A 23202-nucleotide genomic window follows, 5' to 3' on the forward strand; every position below is an offset into this window, starting at 1 on the left:
TTCCCGGACAGTCACAACAATCTGTCCTGGGAGCTGAGGAATCATGGTCCTTTTCTCATAATAAATGGTGAATGCAGCAAACGGTGGCACACAGATGCCAATAACCACAGGCAGAGTTGTGCACTCAGGAAGTTCATGCTTGCTTGGCTTTGGTTGGCTTTTATCTATCATCTACATGTCCTGAAATTCAGAACTCGGTCTGGAGTAACTGATTTTGCTTATCATGCTGAGAAGTCAAAATGTCGATTTAGCATAAAAGCTGCCCCAAATTATATCACTAAAAAACATATAGTTGTTATCCTGGGTATGGGAAGTAGACAAGATTGCCGGGCAAAAAATTGGGAACTGGGGGGTGGGGTGGGATGGGGGTAAGGGGAGAGGGGGAGAGAAAAGTAAGAAGGGGAGAATGGGGGGAACTTGGGGAAACGGGATGATTGGGACAAAGGAAGGTTGGATAGAGGAGCAGGGAATCACATAACTTCAAGGCTTCAAGGTCAAGGCCTTCCTGAGCAATCTGGAGGGGGCAGGCACAAGACCCCGACACACATTCCTGTCCTCACCACAGATGGGGCTTAAAACAACAAACCCTAATCCCTAAGGAAAAGGGGACAAGTAAGAAGGACACAGGATCCAGCTTGAAGGTGATCCTACTGGTCACAGCTGAGACCAGGGTAGTTCCTGTAAAAATAATGACGGCAAGATGAAAAATGAAGCACATATCTATAAATTAAAAATCAAGTGAGGCCAGGCATGGTGGCTCAAGCCTGTGATCCCAGCACTCCAAAGGGCAGGGAGATGTCATGATCCCATGCAAGACTGGGGTGGACACTCTACTTATAAAACAAAACAAAAAAACCCCTACTCTTTACAGTGAAGTCTGCCAAATCCTGTCTTAGACCAGGGGTCAGCAGGGTCAGCAGTGATGGGCTCAGCGAGGCTGCAGCACCACCTTAGCGACGCTCCTGTCACGGGCACCATTCAACACAACCTAAGAAACAGCTGACAGAACTGAGAGCACCAAGGTCGATTCAGCCCCTAAGAAACTCAGCTGTGCTTCAGAGTTCAGGACACAGTAGGTTAGATGGGAGCCTGCAGTCCTGCCCGTGTCCTCAGTGTCTAGAACAGCCGGGTACACGGGTAAGGTTCTAATGGGGTCAAGAATCTGGATGGAGGCAGTGATGATAGCTTGCTCACTCGAGGACATGTTGAGGTCTCAAAGAACAAGACTCTCGCTCCCACGAACACACACCTGTGAGTTTGGCTCCTCAACAACTCAGGCTCAGACTTACACTTCCCTGTCACCTGAAGCAAGAATCATCTGTGATGGCCCATTGTTTGCAGTCGTGTTTGTTTTCACAAGCTTAAAATAATGTCTGTAATGTTTCAAATTACAATTTCCTTTTCACTTCACCTGCTATAAGATTCCAAACCCAGCTAAAGCACAGGAGACAGCGGTGCTGAGGACAGGCATCAGCCGTGGGTCCTAAACAGCGTTTCTTTCTTTCTTTCTTTTTTTTTTGGTTTTTCGAGACAGGGTTTCTCTGTGGTTTTGGAGCCTGTCCTGGAACTAGCTCTTGTAGACCAGGCTGGTCTCAAACTCACAGAGATCCGCCTGCCTCTGCCTCCCGAGTGCTGGGATTAAAGGCGTGCGCTACCACCGCCCGGCTTAAACAGCGTTTCTTTAACTGCAGAAATAAACACTGCTTTACATACCCTGACTGTAAACGTGTTAGCCATTGAAACACGGCGAGGAACTGAAAAAGATCAGTGAAAGAATGTACTCTTCTAGGTTAAAGTGTTTATAATTGTATTTGAGTTTGGCTGCAAAGGCAGAGTTCCACAAGCCATGTGCCACGTGCCAGGACTGAGACGACACAGCAAGCCATCTCCAGCTCCCAGCCAGTCTCACAAACGCCGCCACCAGTGCTTTAAGAAATGGACAGGCGAGTCAGACTCTTCCCATGCACCAAGTAATTGGAGAACGTACAGCTTACACATTTGATAAGCACAAGCATCGCTTCTGAATGTGACAAACTTGCAAACTGCTCTTGGCTCTGCCAGCTGTGGTCACCAACATTAGTTTTAATGTGCCTCCCAGGGCCACAGGCCTGCAGTCTGTCTGGAGCGTGCTCCTGGGAGGTGATGACATCAGGTCTATCCGGTCCACCGATGCAGCCTTCCTGCTCCACACTCACTTTTCTCCGGTGATAAACAGGTGAACGTTCTTTGGGGACCGCAGCATCTGTGCCGCCCGCTCAACACCAACCACGGCAGCCAACCTTTGGGCATCGTACTTGGAATAGAGCACGGTGCAGGTCCACGTGGCCTCCTCTCCTCTACTGGTGGCTCTCAGCATATTACAGACTTCACTGTAGAAGTGAGGGTATGTTGGCAGTTCGTAGAATATGAGGTTCCTGATGCCTTTTATTGTGTACCTGTGAGAGAGGGAGGGGCGTGAAGAGCCAGCAGAGCTGTGCTACCAATGGCTTCACAGGGACGTGGCTCAGTATGTTGCTAGATGCCTGGGGTGGCAATCAGAGCACAGACCATGGACACAGAGCACAGACAGAAGGCCACCCCAGAGCCAGAGACTCTATTTTTATGGCAACATAATCAACTTCCTAATGTTGAGTTTAAGATAATGGCAACAAAAATTTCCATTTCTTAAAAATGTATTTTGAGGCAGGGTTTCACTATGTAGTCCTCCTGCCCCCACCCCCGGGAAAGGGTCTCTCTGTGTAGCTCTGTAGTCCAGGCTAGCCTTGAACTCACAAAAGATCTGCCTCCTGAGTGTTGGGATTAAAGGCATGCGCCATCACCACCCAGCCACTATGTAGCTCTTCCGGACCTGGAACTCGCTAGCCTTCTACTTCAGGCTGGCCCCTCTGCCTTCTACTGAGTGCTGGCATTAAAGACAGCACCATGATACAATGATGCTTGGCCCAATTTTTAAATATTCATTATTTATTTATTTTTATGGGACAGAATCTCACTGTGTAACCCTAGTTGGTCCAGAATTTGTGCTGCAGGCCAGGTAGGCTTAGTCTTTCTTATTTTACACATACACACACATTTGTGTATGTGTGTGTACTACAATATACATATAGAGGTCAGAGGACAACCTGTGGGAACCAGTTCTCTCTCTTCATCACGTGGAAGGATGGGCCAAGTCGCCAGCCCCACTTTACTTTAGAGACAAGGTCTTACTATGTAGCCCAAAGCTGGCCTCAAATTCATTATGCAGCCAAGAACTCACAATGATCCTCTTGCCTCAGTCTCCCAAAATGCTGGAGTTACAGCTGTGTGTCACCACGCCTGGCTGACATTTATGCTCTGAGCCTGCTCTGCATGGGCTGAAGTAAAGGCAAGACAGCAGACCAGGACGGAAAAGCTGTCGGGGGAGGGGTGCTCCGCGGGGGAGGCAGTGCACCACTGAACCTGGTAACCTGAGTTCAATTCCTGGAATCCACATGCTAGACAAGAACTAACTCCTTAAAGAAGTCCAGATCCCTACCTGTGCACACACTAAATAAAGATTAATAACACTAAAATAAAACTTTGCCAGAGCAAACTACGGACTTAACAATCAAGCAAAATGAGGATGTGGTCAGACCAAGGGCATAAAATAAACAGCACCAATTCTAGCACCTGTTGGTCCTTTCTCATCACTCTACGAACACAAAAATGTCCCAAGTTCATCCACCTTACAAGATGCTGCCTGAGGCTCCATTCGACATTAGGCAAAGCAGTTAGTTTCACCAGCTCACAAACTGCCACCTCACTCCCTGCAGCACGGTGGGGTGAAGGGGAGTGCAGACTGTGGGGTCACTGAACTGCTAGGGTTAAGGCTGAATGTCCCTGTGGGACCCGACCCAGCAACAGACAAGCTGACAAGGCTCTGACGTCCCTGTTGGAACGTTAGGGATGGTGTTATACTCACATAGGAACTTTATCCCATTCACGGAGGACAACTTTTCCCTCCTTTTAGCTCACAGTTCATGCTGGTCTCTCTGGAGACCCACCATGATGTGGTTTACTTAAATAACAAACAAGTAAACAAACCAAAAAACATTGTGCATGTGTCTGTAGAAGTCAGAAGAGGGTACTGGATACTCTGGAATTGAAATTACAGACAGCTGTGGGCCACACGTGGGTTGGGGAATCGAATCCCAGTGCTCTGGTGGTGTGGGAGGTCCTTTTGTCTCTGTGTTACTTTTCTTGGTTAATGAATAAAGAAACTGCTTTGGCCTGTTGATAGGGCAGAACTTAGGCAGGTGGGGAAGATGAAGCTGGATGCTGGGAAAAAGAAGGGCAGAGTCAGGGAGACACCATGGATCTGCAGCCAGAGTAAGACATGCTGCCAAACTTAGCCGGTAAGCCACTGCCATGTGGTGATACACAGATTAATAGAAATGGGTTAAACAAAGATGTAAGAGTCAGCCAATAAGAAGCTAGAGCTGATGGGCCAAGCAGTGTTTTAATGAATATGGTTTCTGTGTGATTATTTTGGGGCTAAGAGGGCCCTGCTCCCACACTCTGGCAAACACTGAGTGACTTTTTCAGTCCTGTTTCACCTTTTCAGCATCACCTTCCCACACTGACGGAACAGTAGTGAACTTAAGCAATCTGCTCTAACTTGTTAAGACCAACAGCAAGCCAGGTGTGGAGGAGGCAGGGGTAAGAGATGAACATTATCTTTATCTACACTGAGAGCTTGAAGCTTGTCTGTACTGCACCAGCTCTGCCTTAAATATAAAAGCAAACAAACAACCCCACAAACCCCCCACCCCCACCACTGAGTTCCACTGCAGCACTCACTGCTGATGCTCATGTCTGTCATAACAAAGGACACAGCATCTGAACAGAACCTACTGTCTCCAGAGACCAGGACTCCCAGACACCAAGCTAAGTTCTCTATCTGCTACTGGAATATCAATTTTGTAGTATATGGAAGGTTGCTATGGCAACCACCAAATCCAGACAAGACTAAAACAGCCACCCACACTGGTGGCCAGGAGACAAGGTGTATACAAACGTAAGGACTATTTACCTCAGAGTGTGTATGCAATTAAAATTACACAGAATACAGAAAAGCAAGAAAAAGACACTAATGATGGGGCAGTGTGTGTGTGGTGCTAGGGATGGTATTCAGAGCCTCCTGCACACCAGCCCTTGAATTTGTGGAGTGGGATCAATGAAGAAGATGCAGAAGGGCATAAGACAATGTACACACTTTTAACTGTATGCAGCCTTTATGACGGGAAGTTTTCCTTTCAAAATTCATTGTAAAGAAACAGGTAGGTATATCATCAAAATACATGCACCTGCAGAACTGTACAGAGTATGCCAAGGAACCAGGACAAACTGGTCTGAGCACCCTCTATAATACCTTGGACTACAGATGCGATGCAGTATCTGCACAGAACCGGATACTTCTGTATACTTCAAGTTACCTCTTACTAAACACAGCATCCGTGCTGTATGGAAAGCTGTTAAACTATTGCTTAGGAGGACTGGAGAGATGGCTCAGTACCCAAGAGTACTTTCTGTTCTTCCAGAGGACCCAAGTTTGGTTCCTGCAACCACATGACAACTCACAACTAACTGGCTCTAAATCCAGTTCTGGGGGGATCTGAGACCTGTGTGGGCAGGAGGCACACACATATGCACACTCATAAACATAAAATACATACTTTAAAAAACTATTGTTTCAGGAACAATGACAAGAAAGAGGTCCGCACATCAGTACTGACACACGTCCTCCTCTTCCAGCAAACAGCTGGCGAATCTGAGGACACAGAGCCCCAGATGTGAAGGGCTCACCATAGCGGTGAAAACGGAGTAAAACAGAAAACAACAACAACAAAAAGATATGCTCATTAAAAGGAAATGAGGTTCATTTCATAACTAAACAATTGAATGGAATATATCCACGGAAAATACTGCATAGAATACTTATTAATTCATGAGAAAGGCTTTTACAATGGGAAAGCCTAACAGGCACATCTTGACCCCATGATTCTGGTGAATGGCTTCTCTCAGATGGGCACGCTGGCATCATGTGCATATTAGTTAGGATTTCTATTGCTGTGAAGAGACACCACGACCACAGCAACTTTTATAAAAGAAAACACTGAATTGGGGTGGCTTCCATTTTCAGAGGTTTAGTCCATTATCACTGAGGTACAACATGGCAATGTGCAGGCAGACGTGGTGCTGGAGTGGTTGAGTCCCACAGCCTTCAGGTAACAAGTGGTCTGTCTCACTGGGTGTGTCTTAAGCATAAATAGGATCTCAAAGCCTGCTCCCACAGTGACACACTTCCTCCAACAGAGCCATCATCTCTGACTAGTGTTACTCTCTATGGGGGCCATTTTCTTTCATACCACCACAATGTGCCATGAGAGGAGGCAGGAAGGATACAAACCCCTCTTCGTAGAATTCTGAAAAAAGTATTATTCTAATCAGTAGCCTGTCTTTTCTTTTGTTACCTGACACTGACTTCAGTAGTACTGCGATGGGACCAAGCATGTGGCCTGTTTTTGTTTTGTTTTTTTTCTTTTTTTGGTTTTTCGAGACAGGGTTTCTCTGTGGCTTTGGAGCCTGTCCTGGAACTAGCTCTGTAGACCAGGCTGGTGCATGTGGCCTGTTAATAACTCTCAAGAATTCTAATATACATCCAAGTTTGGGAGCCACTTGTCCAAATAATAAGCAATTAGATAGTCTGGATTATGGGACACAACTTTAGGAAACACACTATGACCCTTCAAAACATGCCAACGCGCCAGGCGGTGGTGGCGCACGCCTTTAATCCCAGCACTCGGGAGGCAGAGGCCGGCGGATCTCTGTGAGTTCAAGGTCAGCTTGGTCTACAAGAGCTAGTTCCAGGACAGGAACCAAAAAAACTACGGAGAAACCCTGTCTCGAAAAATCAAAAAACAAAAACAAAAACATGCCAACGTCATAGAGAAGAGAACATCACAGACCAGTTCCTTCACAGCTGTCCTGCACACTGCAAGGGCTACAGCGTGACAACCAAAAATACCTTGATTGTCACACGGTCAACAAATGCTACGTACACCCTTGTATCCCAGACTGGGGAACATAGCCAGGGAGGCTGACTCAGGCCACATACAGCAAAGTCAGAGCGGTGACACCAAGTGCTAAGACACAGGTGTTACGGTTACATGTGCTTGTGTTGAGGAAATGTGCGCTGTGACACCCAGGTGAAGTATCAGGAAGCCCCTTCCCCTTTTCTTTTTAGCTGGGTAAGTTTTGCTAGGCTGCTCAGGTTGGTCCTGAGCTCTTGGGCTGAGAGAACCTTCTGCCCTCACTTGCGGTGCAGCGGGACTGCAGTGTGTGCTGTACTGTGAGAAGGGGCAGCGCAAGAACACCCTGGCCCTGACCAGAGCCAAGGAAACACACCCTGCCCCACCCAACTCAGGACTTGAAATCCAATGAATCCCTGAACACAAAAGGCAGCCCATCCCTGAGCACAAAATCCAATCAATCTCTGAGCTTGTCCCAAACTCAGGAACTGAGATCCTACCCAACCCTGAACATTTCACCCCGGAAAGCTCACCCCTAAGAAAACCTATAAAAGCCCAGTGCCTGTTCAATTTGGGGCTGCATTTTCCACCCCAAAAGAGACAGCCCCTCTCCTGGATTCCTCCCTCTCAATGAATCTCTATCCGACTTTTATCTGCATACCTCCCCTGACCATGAATGTACCAAACCTTCAAATAAGCCTAATTCTGTCAGGACATGCCACGTGTGTGCTTTCCCGGCCAATTGGTAAAGGTTATGCCATAGCTGCTTCTATGTGTGCGGCCCGTCTTCACACTGCGCTTGAGGAGACTGTGGTCTGAGTTAACAGTGCTCACAGGAACTGCTCAGTCTCCAGACTCCTTTCACGCTCACCCTCCCCTAGGAAAGCTGCTCAGACAGTTTCATTTGAAATGGCTAAAATCATGTTGGGGAATTTTCCAGCCACGCAGACGGCACACTTGCATTTGCTGCGATGACAGAAAGTTAAGAGCTTCAGTGAGTGTGACTCCACTGTGAACGGAAACAGCTCTCAGCCAACAGCAGGCACCCAGGAGCTCCCTGGCCAAGCAGCTCAGGTTGCCAAGAATGGAGCTGGGAACAAACATACTCATTTTGGCAATTCATTACATGTAATGTTACATCTTTGTGTAACACTAGGTAAAATATCTAAATCTTCATGCCTAGTCTTCTGAGCCCATGCAGGCTGCTAGGATTCCTCCCTCACCATACAAAAAGACATAATGTACCTGGGAAACAACATTCCAATATCAGCATAAATGAAAACTTCCAGAGAGTCATGGTACATGGCTGACTGACCCTTCAACGCTTGGAGGGTAGAATTCTGGTTTACATCCCTGGCAGATCCTTGTTGGTATATGGTACGGCAAGTTAATAAAACAGAAATATTAGCTAGGTGTGGAGGTATGTGTCTGTAATCTCAGCACTTGGGAGGGGGAGGTGGAAGCAGGAGGATCAGGAGTTCAAGGTCAGCCTGGGCTACCAGATAATTTGAAATTTTCCTAAATAAAACCTTGTCTCAACAAAATGAAATGAAACACAATTCAAAATTCCACCATAAGAAACCAAAACGAAAGCTCTGGATAGAATTTCCATCTCTGTAGTAAAGCATTAGGAAGGTTTGCATCTGGCAGCAGGAAGCCTGGTAGGGGTTGGGGGCACATAAACCTGCAGCTTTCTGCAAAACTGGGATTCAGTTCTCTCCTTCTACCACGTGGGTCCTAAGAACTCAGCTCAGGTCACAGCCATTTAGCAGGTCCAGAAAGCTATTACTAACTAACAAGCAAATAAGAATTTAAAAAGCAATAGCAAAAAGGCCAGCCAATCTGTTTTGTTAGTGACTGGTAATAAATCTAAACACACACTGAAACACTAAAAATACTCAACTCTGAGCCTCTTCAGTTTTTGCCCCTGCCACCATCAAGGAAACCAGAGCCCTGGTTTTCCATGGTGAGATAGTCACCCCGGGTATGACCCTGTGCTCAGCCTCCATCTCCCCAGCTCCTGTGCCGATCCTGCCTTGCTCTTCAACTCTGGACTGGCTTCTGTGAGGTGCTGGACACACAGTTGCATTCCAGTCCACAGCCCAAGCTTTGGTTTCTACCCTTCCCACCAATGCCCACTTCTGGAAGTAACCAACCAACAAACCGATGACCCTCCTACCCACCAAGCCACAACGCAGAGACAGAGATGAGCCATCACCAACCCCCATAGGCAAAGGATATGTGCCCAGCCCACAGAGCATGCCCAGGACCCCTAGAGGGAGAGCCTGTCCTGTTACCTCTTGTAGAAATGGAAGCGTTCTGTGAGGAGCAGAAACTGCTTCTCTCCTTGGAGGAAGAAGTGTCGAGCCCTGGAGACCCCAGACTTCTGTGTATACTCGCAGATGTGTGTGAAGTTCAGCTCTTCCTTCTTGAAGTAATTTCGGAGGCGCACAAAGTCAAAGTAGGAGGGGACATAGATGAGTGTGTGGGACATGACGGCATCCCGGTACTGAGGCAAAATCTTGTTTACGAAAAAGTGAAACCTGATTAGGAAAGGCCAAGGACAAGGTTAACAGGCTCGAGCTGGACCTACAGTGGGCAGTAACAGTGAGAGATCCCTGTAAGACTAGGTAGATAAAACTTGACGAGCACGTAAGTGGAGAGGCAGATTCGGTGCCCAGCCTGTGTGGCACATGTGAAGCACAACAGGCCCACAGAGGGCAAACAAGGAGAGAACTAGACAACCAGCTCTTCTCTGGATGGCACGGAGTATATCACAGTCCACAGCAGCATGGTATGAGATTGCCATGTCTCAATCAAGGGGCCAGGACCACGGGCTGCCATTCCAACCCTGCTTCTAGCTGAGATTGAGGCCAAGCCCTCATTTCTCCCCAGCCTGATTTCTTCTCTGTCACGGTTGAGTTCAGTTCTGGGACCTAACTTGGTAATCAGTAATTACTAATAGCAACAGCGTTCAGTTCTAAACATCCAAAGTCAGATCTCTCTGAGGCCCTGTGGTTGTGGGTGGGGTTACCTGGCATCGATCACTGAAGCAAGATCTTGGGCTTCCATCCTCTGGAAGACATGTGGGAGCTGCACCAGCACGTGGCTGATGGCGCCAGTCACGGGGACATTCCTCACGGCCACCTGCCAGGAGGGAAGAACTTTAGGCAGCCGTCCTTGTTGATCACAGGCCATCAACTCCTCCATTACAGGGTGACTGAGGGCATGGGGCTCACCTGGCCTTGGGCATTGGTACAGTGCCTGTTGAACAGAGAGTTGATCTGGGCATCCTGCAGGGCACCGAAGAGCAGGGTCTGGCGGTAGTACCTGGACCAGTTGTTGAGGCTCCACATGCGCACTCGAGAAAAGTCCACTCCATGCGAGTCCAAAGGTAGCAGGTTCATGTGGTTCATCAAATGCTTGGAGAAGCAAACACCACCATTAGTGTCTACTGGGCATGTATGCGGGACACTCATGAGCATGTATGATCCATCTCCCTAACCCATGGAGTGTGTGTCCGTGTGACAGCAGGAAAGTAAAGCCCAGATGGCGACGTGCTCAAGGTCAGCTGACCACAAAGTAAAGACACAGGCTACTGGGCAGTCCTCTAAACAAGAACACAGGCTAGCTACTGGAGCATCCTTTAAAAGAAACTTTCAGAACAAGGCCTGGTGGGGTGGGACACCATGGGTCAGAAGGACGAGGCCAGTATGGGTCACACTGTGACTATGAGGTCAGCTTAGGCTGCAGATCACAAGTGTCTCAAATGCTCAGACCAAGCTGGCTCAGACACTGATCCAACACATGTGGAGCAAAGGTGCTGTCCGTCCAAGGGGAAAACTCATCATTACCAAGACATGTTCCCAGTTCTGCATCAGGTAAATGTCAGCCTGGTCAATGATGAGAAGCTCAATAGAAGACAGAAAGTCAAAATCTCTCTTCTTCTCTCCTTCTCCACCAATGATGGTCCTCAAGCCCAGGGGGGAGGCGATGAGGATGTCGGAGGAGTAGAAGGGGGCATAGAGACGAATGCTCCTCTGAAGGATTGCCACTCCTGAAAAACACACGTGTCAGCAACCACGCCAGCCTCGAGTGCTTGTCGCCCTGTGCTGTTTCCCAGGCTGGACTTCTTCAAAGGACAAACTTGAACTTCTAAGCCCAGCTTCCCTACCCGTGGCAGTCACGCTGCAGATACTCAGCAATGTCCGTGAATGAGGCACAAGGCCATGAACAAGGAGCACTCTCCCAGAGCTCATCAAGGGAACAGACATGAAAGCTGGGTGGGTGTCTAAGGTTGGGTGGGCTCTCTACAGACAGACAGGATGGAGATCCAGGCTTACCCCCAAATGAAATTTCCTCAGCCTCCTCAGGGTGACCCCACCCAGTTTCTGTGATTCTCAACTCTGTGATTCTCTTGTACCTGGTGTGTACAAGCTGCAGCCAAACCATTTCCAAAGCAATGCACAAGGCCTTTCTATATGGTCTTGGAGTCTCTACCCACCAACCAAGTCGAGACTCCTGTCCAAGGCAAGAGAGATCACAAGAGCACCCAGTCAGGGATCCCCCCAGCTCTCCCAAGGACCTCCACCTTGACAGGGGGCATTACCAATCCTGAAGTGGTCATCAATATTGCCCACGAATACGGCTTCATAATCCTCAGGCCTCTTCAGGTTGGGAGGTCTCTCCTCAGGATCAGAGCCATACTCCCCCTGAAACCTCTTTTTGTTGCTTACAATGATTTTCTTCTTACTGTCCCCCTCAAGGAGGCTGATGAAGAGCTGGACGACCCGAAGGGCAGCTTCCCGAAAGGGCACCACTATAAGCACCTGTGGGGGCAATGGCAGATCAGAGGCGAATATCTTCGCATAAGGCCCGGCTCAGTACCAGAAGCCAAGTGTCTCCTGCACCCACATAAACACATCCTGTGAACATTAGTACCATGGCTCCATGTGTAACATTTCTCAAGCAAAACTTGGAAATATTTTTCAGTATAAGGCAATGTCTGCAGCAGTAGCAGAAACTCAAGGAAAAAAATACAAGGGTCTTTAAGGGCAAAGTAAGATCCACTCAAACAAACGCACAATGTGGTGGTTTCAACAAGAATGGCTCCCATAGACTTGTATGTTTGAATGCTTGCTGTTTGGGAAGGACCGGTGTGGCCGTGTTGAAGGAAGTTTATCACTGAGGGTGGACTTTACCCCGTCAATGGACTCCTGCCATTCTACATGGCCTCTCTCCCAAGCCTTCCTTGTGGATGAAGATGGGAGCCTTCAGTGCTCCACCCTCATGGACTCTACCCCTCTGAAACTGTAACCCAATCAAACGCTTTCTTTTATATGTTCCCATGGTCATTGTGTTTTGTTACAACACCAGAGAAGTAACTAAGAGACTAAGAAAAAAAAATACAGAAAAGAATTAACACACTATTATTTTTCTAGTATATTCTCTAGAACAGTTTTTGAAACCACTGATGACATGTTTCTGAGTAGGAAAAACAGGACTCAATTTTCCAAGTCTGTTAAAAATGCCTAAAGATTGTGCCTAGGAGATGACTCAGTGGGTCAGAGCACTTGCTGCTCTTGCAAGGAACAGAGTTCGACTCCCAGCATTTCCATGGGGACTCACAGCCTGCTTAACTCTAGTTCCACGAATCTGACGCCCTTTTCTGACTTCCACAGGCACCAGGTGGTGCGCATACATACACGCTGGCAGAACACCCATACTCACAAAATTAAATAAATCAAATAAATGCGTAAGTTTCTGCGCAACGGAAAATGAGAAGATGCTTAGTAAAGAGCTCATTTCTAACTGCCCACCATTCTTACTGAACAGTGCGACCCTAGTCAAGCCAGGAGGCTCCAATCCTAGGCAAGACAGGGTAATCTCCCTGATTCTCCAACGGTGCACAACAGAAACAGACAACCTCAATGTCATGTCCACACATTTGCAGGAGCCACCTTGAAATGTAACCAGCCAGCCAGAGGAGTAAGTACTTTGTTCTGTATGCCAGGCTAAGACTTAAGAGGCTGGATTACTGTCCCGGCAGTGACACTAAGTGCCCACACTTGTTCCCCAAGCTATCATACAAGGGGGCTGACTAAAAAAAAAAACCAAACAAACAAAAAAAAACTTTTAAAAGTCATCAGTATTTACACCATTGGATCCTGCTGAGCTGAAGAGAAGTCTGAAAACATGATCCTCTGCGTGGAGACAGGAGGGACAAATATAAGAGCAAGGCCTGGCTCCTCAGCATCATGAAAAATACACAGAATTAAATCCATATCCTTTCCTACTAGAGCCTCCAATGCCAGAGGTCAGGCTTGCCAGCACAAGTAAGCAGAATCACTCTGTTAAGCATTAGGAACTTCAAAGCAGAAACAGGGATCTTTGTCTTGAAGGTGTCTCTAGTCCATCTCTATAATCTGCCCCACGTTCTCTTTAGAGGGCCTTCTGTGAATCTGGGTCTGCCCAGAGCTGCTGGGTAAAAAACTCATTCAAGTACCAGTGAGCAGAAAGTCACCAGGAAGAGACCTCCAACAACATGGTGCTCCCGAGAGCACCTGAAGTCCCTCTCACTGCCCTGTGCTGCCTGGCTCATTCAACACTCACCAGTCAGCTGTCAACACACTCACGACTAAGGAGCAGCTCACAGCCTTCCTGAAGTCAAAGCTCTCCTGCTTCCGCTCACCTTAGGCCTGGTCAGCCCTTGGTCCCTGAAGTCATCGTCTTCACCCACACCAAGTTTCTGGCTCCGGCGTCTACTGTTGTTAGCCAACACTTGGGCGTTTGCTTTGAGGACGTGGTTGATGGCATGCAGGCAGTACACATGGCGGATCTCTTCTCCATTATTCAGGGCAGTCCTCTCCGGGTACAACAGGTCCCGGTAAGAATTCATGATTAAGAACAGTTCTTTCTGGAGTGGGGTAAAGGGACTATTTGATTTTTGAGGACCAGATAGGAATTGACTATTGGTTTTCCCCCAGGTGGATTCTAGAGGCTTCTGAAGATGAAGTGACTTTAGGTCAATGTCCTTTGGAGGTTTAAATGTTTCCATCTTCCGGAACTTGGATGAAAAGACAAGCTGTCCCAGGGTGGGCCACTAGGGATAGACATGTCAAGAGCTCAGTTAGGCATGAGAACAACCAACACTCACAGTACCTGATGAGTCAGGAATCACCCCATTTGCTCTTCACCCAGCCCTGCTACTCCAGTGTAGGGAACGCTGGGCCTTACAGAGGCAAGAGGGTCCAGACAACAGTCACATAAGAGGTGTGCGGTTTGGAGGCTGACTTCATACCTGAGCTCTGCCTCTAGTGTTCCCCACACTATCGCACAACATTCCTTTAGAAAAAAATGGTCAAATATCACAAGCTGTACACCACAGGCTCTCCTTGTCTCGGAACTGATCCACCCCTTCCTTAATCTCCACTGTGCCCTTTCTCTCTCTTCTTTTTAGAGACATGCCTAGTAGAATTTCACGGATGCTACTTTGTGAGATGTATGTTTAGGAATTTTCACTGTAGAAAAATTGCTGACCTAAGATTAGAGCAACTTCAGCAATAAAAAATGAGCCACAGAGAACCAAGCAACCTAGGCAACTCTCCAGGGAACTGCGCTGCCCTCAGAGTGCTGCTCTGGGCAAGTCCAGTACAACAGTGAACTGACAATGGGCTCGGGAGGCGAAGGGGTTAGGATCAACAGAGTCAGGTGTGGTGGTGCACACCTTTAATCCCAGTACTGGGGAGGCAGAGGCAGACAGGCCGGAGTGTTCCATACCAAATAGGATCCTACAAGACGACAACACTGCACAGAGAACCTGAGTCTATGCATGCAAGGCCACGGTAGAGGGAGGGCTTAGCCTTGCATACAGGAGTTCCAAGCAGCAATAAATGGCATCTATGTTCACATTCTGGTTGTGATTCTGTACTCTGATACATGCTACCATGGAGAAAATCAGGCAAAAAAAAAAAAAAGTGAGTCTCAACTACTTCTTATACCTTCACACCTGTCTGCTAGCTCAAAAAAGGGGAAGTCAACCAGACCATGTTTGGTATCACACTCAGAACCTAGCGCTTGGGAAGCTGAGCAAGAGGACGGACACAGTGACCCTCACCATGGATAATATACGTCAGTAAACCATTCCACTGTGGGCTTTCCTGGGAAACCAAACAGCACTTACTTTCAGCTGCTGGCTAGTTGGAGAGCTTGAAGCCGCAGCCTGAATGTCCTTTTCTTTCAGTTCTTTGTTGACGTGTTGTTGAAACGGATCTAATTCAAACAGAGTAGTAAGCACAGGGAGCAAACGGCAGGGCTTTCTAGTCTCCTGAGAGTGACGGCTAGTCTCCAATCACCTCTGAAAATGACACACTCGTCTCTAGTCTGCTGAGACGGACACGCTGACCTCTTGGTATCGACTCATCCTTCTTTCCAGCCCCATCCCCATTCAAAGCTTATAAAGAGTGCCTGGCAAGCTGACTCTCCAAAAGTGCACACTGACCATATCCCAGCCCAAAGCCTCGGAAGACACCTCAGCCCGAACTTCAGGTCTTGATGGCTGCACTTGAACCCACCGCTTCAGGGATTTCTGAACTATACAACCCTAAATTCTGCTTCTGAGCCTTTCCTTTGGACCAAAATCCTCCTGCCTCTCAACTGTGTGTTATCCTTCACAGGAAAGTGCCTCACAGGGGTTTACTGTGCCAGGCACAGGACAGTCACAGTCTCAGCCCCTACCACGCCTCACCAATTCAAACAAGCCAGCACATTCTCCTGTCTTATCTGGTGCATGGCAAGATTCCTGAGAGCAGGCTCCATGTATTCCACACAGCAAGACACACGAATTCTCAGTATTTACCTGAACTACCAAACGATCCAAATGTTATCTCTTGTATGCAGAAGATGTGCTGGCCAACCAGCCCTCTCTCTATGCCCACTGCAGTCGGGTGACCCTCAGCTCTGCGCCCACTGCAGTCAGGTGACCCTCAGCTCTGCGCCCACTGCAGTCGGGTGACCCTCAGCTCTGCGCCCACTGCAGTCGGGTGACCCTCAGCTCTGCGCCCACTGCAGTCGGGTGACCCTCAGCTCTGCGCCCACTGCAGTCGGGTGACCCTCAGCTCTGCGCCCACTGCAGTCGGGTGACCCTCAGCTCTGCGCCCACTGCAGTCGGGTGACCCTCAGCTCTGTGCCCACTGCAGTCGGGTGACCCTCAGCTCTGTGCCCACTGCACTCGGGTGACCCTCAGCCCTCTCTCCGTGCCTCTCGTTGAGAAGCAACAAAGTGAAGACGTAAAAACTCCAAATGGCAGGCACCTGCAGTAAATACCCAGGATAACAGCGAGCAACATAAACAGGGAAGCCCAGGCCAGTTCATCTGCACAGCAAATATGCAGAGACTTCAGGACAGAGGCTTCCTGCTTCTGTCCAGGCTCCAACACTGCTATGACTCAGAATGTGGTTTATGCTAAGATCCCACAAATTCTACCTCTACTCCTCCCCCTGCGTAAAAGCCAGCAGATCCAGCTAAACCAAACAAGGACTCAGTTTCATCCACAATGAAGCCCAATGGCAGCAAACTAGGAAAGGCAGACACAGGACACCAGCTTGGCCTGCCCAGCACGAGCAGACCTGATAGTGCAGACACCCATGTCACAGGCACGGTGACCATGGAGGGGACTGGGGTGGTGGTGTTGGGGAGCTGCTCTAGTAATAAGAACACTCGGACTGGTCTTGCTGGGCCGCACAAATCTAAGGAAGTACTGCTCCAGTGGAGAGTGGGTGAGGAGTGGAAGAGGAGAGCACTTTACCCTTCTGCCTACTGGACGGCAAAGTCTTCCAGATCCTGCAGGCTGGGTACTGGCCTCCCCCACTTCCACCCTTCAGCCCCTTCTTCTCCGGCCAGTCTACACTACCCGTGAAGTATCTGCTCCAGCTCCCACAGGACGACTGGCTCTGTGAGCTCCCTCAGTCAGGAGACTAAACATGAATCAGTACACAGCCCCACCACACAGAGCCACACTCACCTTGGGATGTTCTCTGGGAAGAGCTGCCTCCACTGTCCTCTTCCAGAAAATTGGTTTCCAGGCTGAACAGTGACTCGTGTTTCGCATCGGTGAACTCTTCTGGGGATTTCTGTGATGTATCGGGTGGCTCTTCCCCATCTTTCTCTTTGGGGTCACCAGCTAGAGACATACCAGAATGTTGAAAATCATTTTGTAAAATTTTCAGAGTGAGGTAGAGCTCTGTGGGTTCGAGGCCAGCCTGGTCAACAGCAATTTCCAAACAGCCAGACCTATAGAGTGAAATCCTGTTTCAAAAATAAATAAATAACTTACACATACTTAAATGTTGACAAAAACCAAATTAAAACATTCATGCTCATTGTTATTTATTTATTTTTGGTTTTTCGGGGCAGGGTTTCTCATGTAGCCCTGGCTATCCTGGAACTCACTTTGTAGACAGGGTTGGCCTCCGACTCACAAAGATCCACCGCCCTGATTCCCAAGTGTTGGAATTAAAAATTAAAGACGTGCACACCTCACCAGGCACTATTTTTAAACAACAATCAGGTAATTCAGTGAGTGGAAGTGATCTTTCAGAATTAAGCCTGGTCGCGGACCTAGGTGATGCAAGTATTCTGTAACTAAACTGGGCTTCAAGCCTGGAGGTGTGTTTGAATTATTAAGTGTATGTTCCAACTGGTGGACTTCCATCAGGAAGGCAAATGGCTATTTTTTGACACAGGCCTTTTGTAGTTTAGCCTTCTTGTTAGCCCTCTACTAGCTCAAGATGACCTTGAACTTCTGAACCTCCTGTCTCTCTCTCCTGGGTGTTAGGATTATAGCCATGCTCCATCTTTGCCCAGCAAATGCAGCACCAGAGATGGAAACCAAGGCTCTGGACATGCCAGGCAAACGCTACCACCTGGGCTGTATCCCGGCCGTCCACAGAGTGATGTCTGAGTAAACAGAGGCCGGTCTGCTCTCAGAGGAAGACTTCCAGCTGACAGACACTGAACTCCAGCTCTAACAGTGGCTTCTCTTGGGGATCCAGCTTGATTGCCTTTAGACTGAAAGACTTGCCAAATGAGTCAACTCCTTAAAATAGATTTCTATCATAATTAGGAGTTTCTCTGAAGAATTCTAATATACCCAGTTCTAGAACTTAATCTAAAATAGTGTACTAAGATACACATGAAAGATGTCACAGCAGTCGGAATTATGATAAGAAATCACAGAACAAATGAAATGTCTATCAAAGGAGTATTCAATACTGAATGTTACATATCCAAGAGACTAATGTGAATCCAGAGTTAGGTTACAGAGAAAAGGTCCAGGCTGAGGACAGAACTCAGCAGCAGAGCACAGGCGTGAGACACTAGCTAGGCTCAACCCCCAGTGCAGCAAAATATACAATACAAAGAAAGGAAAAATTAAACAAAACATCTACAGTATCTTACTAAAGAATCAAATTTCAGAAATTTAGGAGTCCATTACATGCATCCATGCATGTACCCTCCCACATATATGTGCAATCCCACCTACCAAAACAAAGATGTACTATTAAAGGTGTTCAGGCCAGATCCTCGAGCCTCTCCTTCACCAAGTACTAGACTGAGAGGCTGTATCAACACCCTGGCTTTACAGTGTGGGGCAAACGCAGAGCTTTGTTTTCCCAAGGCGAGCATTCACCTTCTGTGCTACACCCTCCCGTCCTCACAGTCCTACAGTAAATACAGCACACTTATGACTAAAACAACAAAGCCTATTTTCCTCTAAAAAAATTAAATGTAAAGGAAAGCAGAACTAAGGACCTACAAACACTCAAAAATTAAGACAATGTATGTTTTTATTTTTCAAGTCAGAGTCTTATTACGTCACCCTGGCTGTCCTGGAACTTAGCATGTCGGCCAGGCTGGCCTTGAACTCACAGAGATCCTCCTGCCTCTGTCTCCCAAGTGCTCGGATTAAAAGCATGTGCTACTATGCCCAGCCAAGGCAAAGGATTTTTACCCTAACAAGGTAAAACACTACACGACAGGTTAAAGGCATTGGAGATGAAGCTCAGGGTGAAGTGTCTGCTCAGAAATACTCGAGGCCCCAGGCTTTCAGTAGCCAGAACCACAAAAGTGGATGAACAAATGAAAGAAGAGGCCAGGAATGTAACCTAGTGAGAAACTGCTTTGCCAAGCATGTATTAAGCCCAGCACTTCACACATGTTTGGCAAGCATGGGGCGGGGGGGGGGGGGGGGGGCAGAAAGGAAAAGGAAGCTAGTTAGTATGCATGGTGGTGCACACCTTAAATCAGGAGGCAGGTGGATTTCTGGTGAGTCTAAGTCCAGCCTGGTCTGTACATCAAGTTCCAGACTCCCGTCAAGGATACAGTGATACTGTCTGTAAGGAAAACAGGAAGGAGATAGGAAGATACAGAAGTCACCCACAGATATCCAGCAATAAAAAGCAAAGTATTAAAAACAATAACACATAGGGTAAAAAATGGACACAAGCCAGGCATAGAATACCACACCTGCAATCCCAGCATTGAGGGGTAGGAAGTAGAAGAGGATGAAGCAGGAGGATCGTCATGATTAGAGACTGGTGTGGTCCACACAGTACATGCAAGGCCAGGTTTGCAGAGTGAGAGTCTGTGTCGGAAAGCTGAGTGTTTGACCATGTTTGCACTAATTTCTGTAATGGGCACAGCTAACCTATAGTTACGGAAATCAGGTAAAGGATGGAGAAAGGACTAAGAGCTTTCTGGAGGTGATGGAGGGCACACTACTTGTAAAAGCTCTCACTGTATTTAAAAAATAGATACCATTACTATTATTATAATTGTGTGAGTGCTGCACGCAGACCCGGTTCTCTTTCTGCCTTTATGTGGGTTCTAAGAATCTAACTCTATTGGTCAACTTTCACAGTGGAGCTATCAACCAATGAACTGCCTTATCAGCCCACACTGGGTTCATTCATTTGCCTATAAAATATACTCTAATGAGGCTGATTAAAAAAAGCCACTTAAGCCTGGCATGGTGTCACACACCTATGTTCCCAGAGCAGTAGAATCATGAGTTCAAGGTTAGCCTGGGCTACACACAGCAAGACCTTGACTCAAAAGATGTAAGGGTTAGGGTCGAGCTCAGCCTGGTATGCACAAGGTGCTGGGCTTGACTCCCCAGCACAGAAGAAAGACCTAGAGTAGCATTCTGAGCCCTGAGAAGGAGGACCTCTGAGCTTTCAATTCCAGCTCCTCTCAGAGTCTCCCTATAGACCCAATGGGAGCAGACACGTCTCCTTTACACAAACACAAATCTACAACTTAAAAATTACTGAATATTTTTATGTCTACCTTCCACTACACTTGGTCTCTTATTGAAGAGGAACAACTTCTGCAGCAAACAGCCATCTGTGACAAAATTATGTCCCCTGGGAAAGCCAGGCAGCCTTATTAGGTCAGAAAAAAAAAATCCCTGAAAGAGTAAGCCAATAGTATTTTCCTGATGAGAGGGTCAGTGTTCCCATCGGATTTTCAAAATATAACCAAATTCAACAAGGCTGAATCTCTGCTTTGGAGCCAAATGCTGTCTGTCACTCAGCCCACACAGCACAGGACACTCTGTCCTGGCAAAGAGGACAAGCCAATCCCAAATACTCACGCTCTTGTGTCTCAGCTGACTCGGCTATTTCTTCTTCCACCTGGACATCTTCATCACCATCTTCATCATTGATATCTCCATCACTGACAGCACTGTCGTCTTCTTCCTCCTCCTCGTCCTCTTCCTCTTCAGAGACATTCTTTAATGTAGCAAGCAGTCTGTGGTACCCTGAAACGTGCTCTTGTTCACTCTCCGATTCACTTTCAGAATGTGAAGTGTCTGAACTCTCTGACTAAAGGAAAATGGGAATTTTATATTGTTTTTATTGTCGCACTAAAAAAACAAAATTAAAATAAAATGTGAGACATACATATTAATGGGATTTCCTGACCCTCCAAGAAGGAAATTAAATCACACACAAGGAAATGGACAGAGTGGGGGATAATAAAGTAAAAATGAGACAGACTAAAGGCAAATATGTTTTCTCTTGCGTGAGGAAACTAGATTTTAAGAAGTTAGAAGTCATGAAATTAAAAGGGAAAAAGTATTTACAAAGAGAAAGGGGACTAGCAGAGGTAGAGACTGAGGGCCAGAGCAGGGCAAGGAATGGGTGGCATGGAGACTATCATTTAATATGCCTGGAAATGCCCAAATGAAACCCTGTTTTGTATAATGAATACACACTCATTAAAAAGGAAACAAAAGTCCAATGAGCTTTTCTGCAAATATTACATAATCTCGCCTCTTTAACCAAGCCCAGCATGAAATTTACATACAACAGCTAGCCAAGCTGTTCACATTAGCTGCACATGGAATAAAAAGTGACATTTCAAACAAAATTTTAGGTTACATCTCAGACATTTGGCTTCACGGTTCAAGGTGTGGGAATAACATTTCAAGGGAGGGCCACTGTCTATTTTACACTAGGTGTGAGTACTTTCATGATGAGCACACCATGGACACACCGACAACCAGCACTCCGAAGAACCTCTCCAACAGAGGCTCAGAACAAAGTGTCATGGGGTAGTCCCCAACTTTGGCTTCTATGGTCACACGGGAATTTTTACAGCCATCTTTCTCCATCATTTAAAACTAATTAAGATGTCTAAAACCACAGTTGACAGTCAAAACAGAGAAACACAGAAAAGTACCCAAGCTTTCCTCTTACACACGATCTTAAAGGTAACAACCCAATTCCAAGTATTATAAAGAAAAAAAGCATTACCAGCTGACAAATCTGGGGCTTTACTTCTTTTTTGGAGACCCTAAAATGAGAAATGGATACTGTTAAACTTTAGCTACTAATCTGTAAAGATTAGGACAGACCTAAGGATACTGCTTTAAATGAACAACGCAGAATACACAATAATAGGCAGTCATAGTGTAAAAGATTCTGCATGCGCAAGGGGAGAGATGACAAACGGGCAACAAGCTACTGGGGGTCAACGGCATCACGTGACAAAGAACAAGTTAGACACCGGCTTTTCCTCACGTACACACCGGGCTTCACCTCTCGCCCGTTCGGCTTGTGTTTTGGGACCTGGCTGGGCTAACCTGAGAACTCGTGCGGGGACAGCAGGCCCAGGGGTCTCAACAGGTCTATCTGCAGAATGCACCCCGCGGCTGCACGCCCGGGCCCGCAGCGACCCCGCGCCTCCCGGAACCGGCCAGAGTCGGCCGGAACCAGCCCTCTCAGCGGCCCGACCTGTCATAGAAGGGGTGCTCCTCGCCAAAGTCGCGGAGGTGCTTCTTCTGCTTCTTGGTCATCGTGCTGAGCAGCTGGCTGCGCCCGCGGTTCCGGCGTTTGCCCATAGCGGGAACGTCAAGCTCGCCTCAGCCAGAACACCGGGTTCCCACCGGGAAGTTGTCGCACGTGGGCGCCGTAAACGGCGGAGGCGGGTGCCGTAAAGCAGAGTTGTTTTACGTCCGGCGGAGTACGTCAGGCGTTAAAACCTTCGGGGCGCAATGCTGCCCCCTGCCGGAACTCCTCCAGGACACGGGGACGTGTCTGCGCATGCGTACTCTGAGCACCGCAGCTAGGGCGGCCCTGGCTGGCTGGCTTCCCGGGTGGTTATCTTTTTACCTTACCCTGGTTATTTTTTTTTGTTTGTTTTGTTTTTGTTTTGCGGGAGCGAGGCTGGTGGCTTCTCCTCCCCATCCCCAAGAGCTAAGAACAGAACCCAGGACCTCGCGCTGTTTTCCGCGCTGGGATGTGGGAGTCAGCCTGCGGTTAAATACAAATAATACGACGGACATTTAAGGGTGCCTGCTCATCCCACTTGAACCGCACACTGTCCAAACGGGTCTTGTGAGTCAATCTGATGAGACAGATTTGGAAACTGATTCTTAGTAAGAAAAGGGAGCTGAGGGTGTTGGTTGCCGGCACACGCCTTTAATCCCAGCAGAAACAGGCGGATCCCTGTGAGTTCGAGGCCAGCCTGGTCTACAGAGCGAGTTTCAAGGAGAGACAGTCTGTTACACACAGAAACCCTGCTTTGAAAAAGGAGAGAGAGAGAGAGAGAGAGAGAGAGAGAGAGAGAGAGAGAGAGAGAGAGAGAG

At 47.7% G+C, this 23202-nt stretch overlaps 1 protein-coding gene across 1 annotated transcript; it reads right to left on the reverse strand.

Moving 5' to 3' along the window:
• Positions 1-1790: 1790 nt before the first annotated feature.
• Utp25 (UTP25 small subunit processome component) lies at positions 1791-22542 on the reverse strand. The gene is made up of 12 exons (XM_075989517.1): positions 22349-22542; positions 21869-21908; positions 20704-20935; positions 17071-17229; positions 15232-15320; positions 13741-14151; positions 11659-11878; positions 10904-11106; positions 10289-10471; positions 10084-10196; positions 9347-9592; positions 1791-2435 (listed from the first exon to the last, which is right to left on the reverse strand). Exons 1-12 carry the CDS (start codon positions 22453-22455, stop codon positions 2192-2194), a joined length of 2247 nt encoding a protein of 748 aa, XP_075845632.1. The 5' UTR covers positions 22456-22542; the 3' UTR covers positions 1791-2191.
• Positions 22543-23202: the final 660 nt, after the last annotated feature.

The sequence above is a fragment of the Microtus pennsylvanicus genome, chromosome 10 (genome assembly GCF_037038515.1).
Source record: "Microtus pennsylvanicus isolate mMicPen1 chromosome 10, mMicPen1.hap1, whole genome shotgun sequence".
In the NCBI taxonomy this organism is placed as follows: Eukaryota; Metazoa; Chordata; class Mammalia; order Rodentia; family Cricetidae; genus Microtus; species Microtus pennsylvanicus.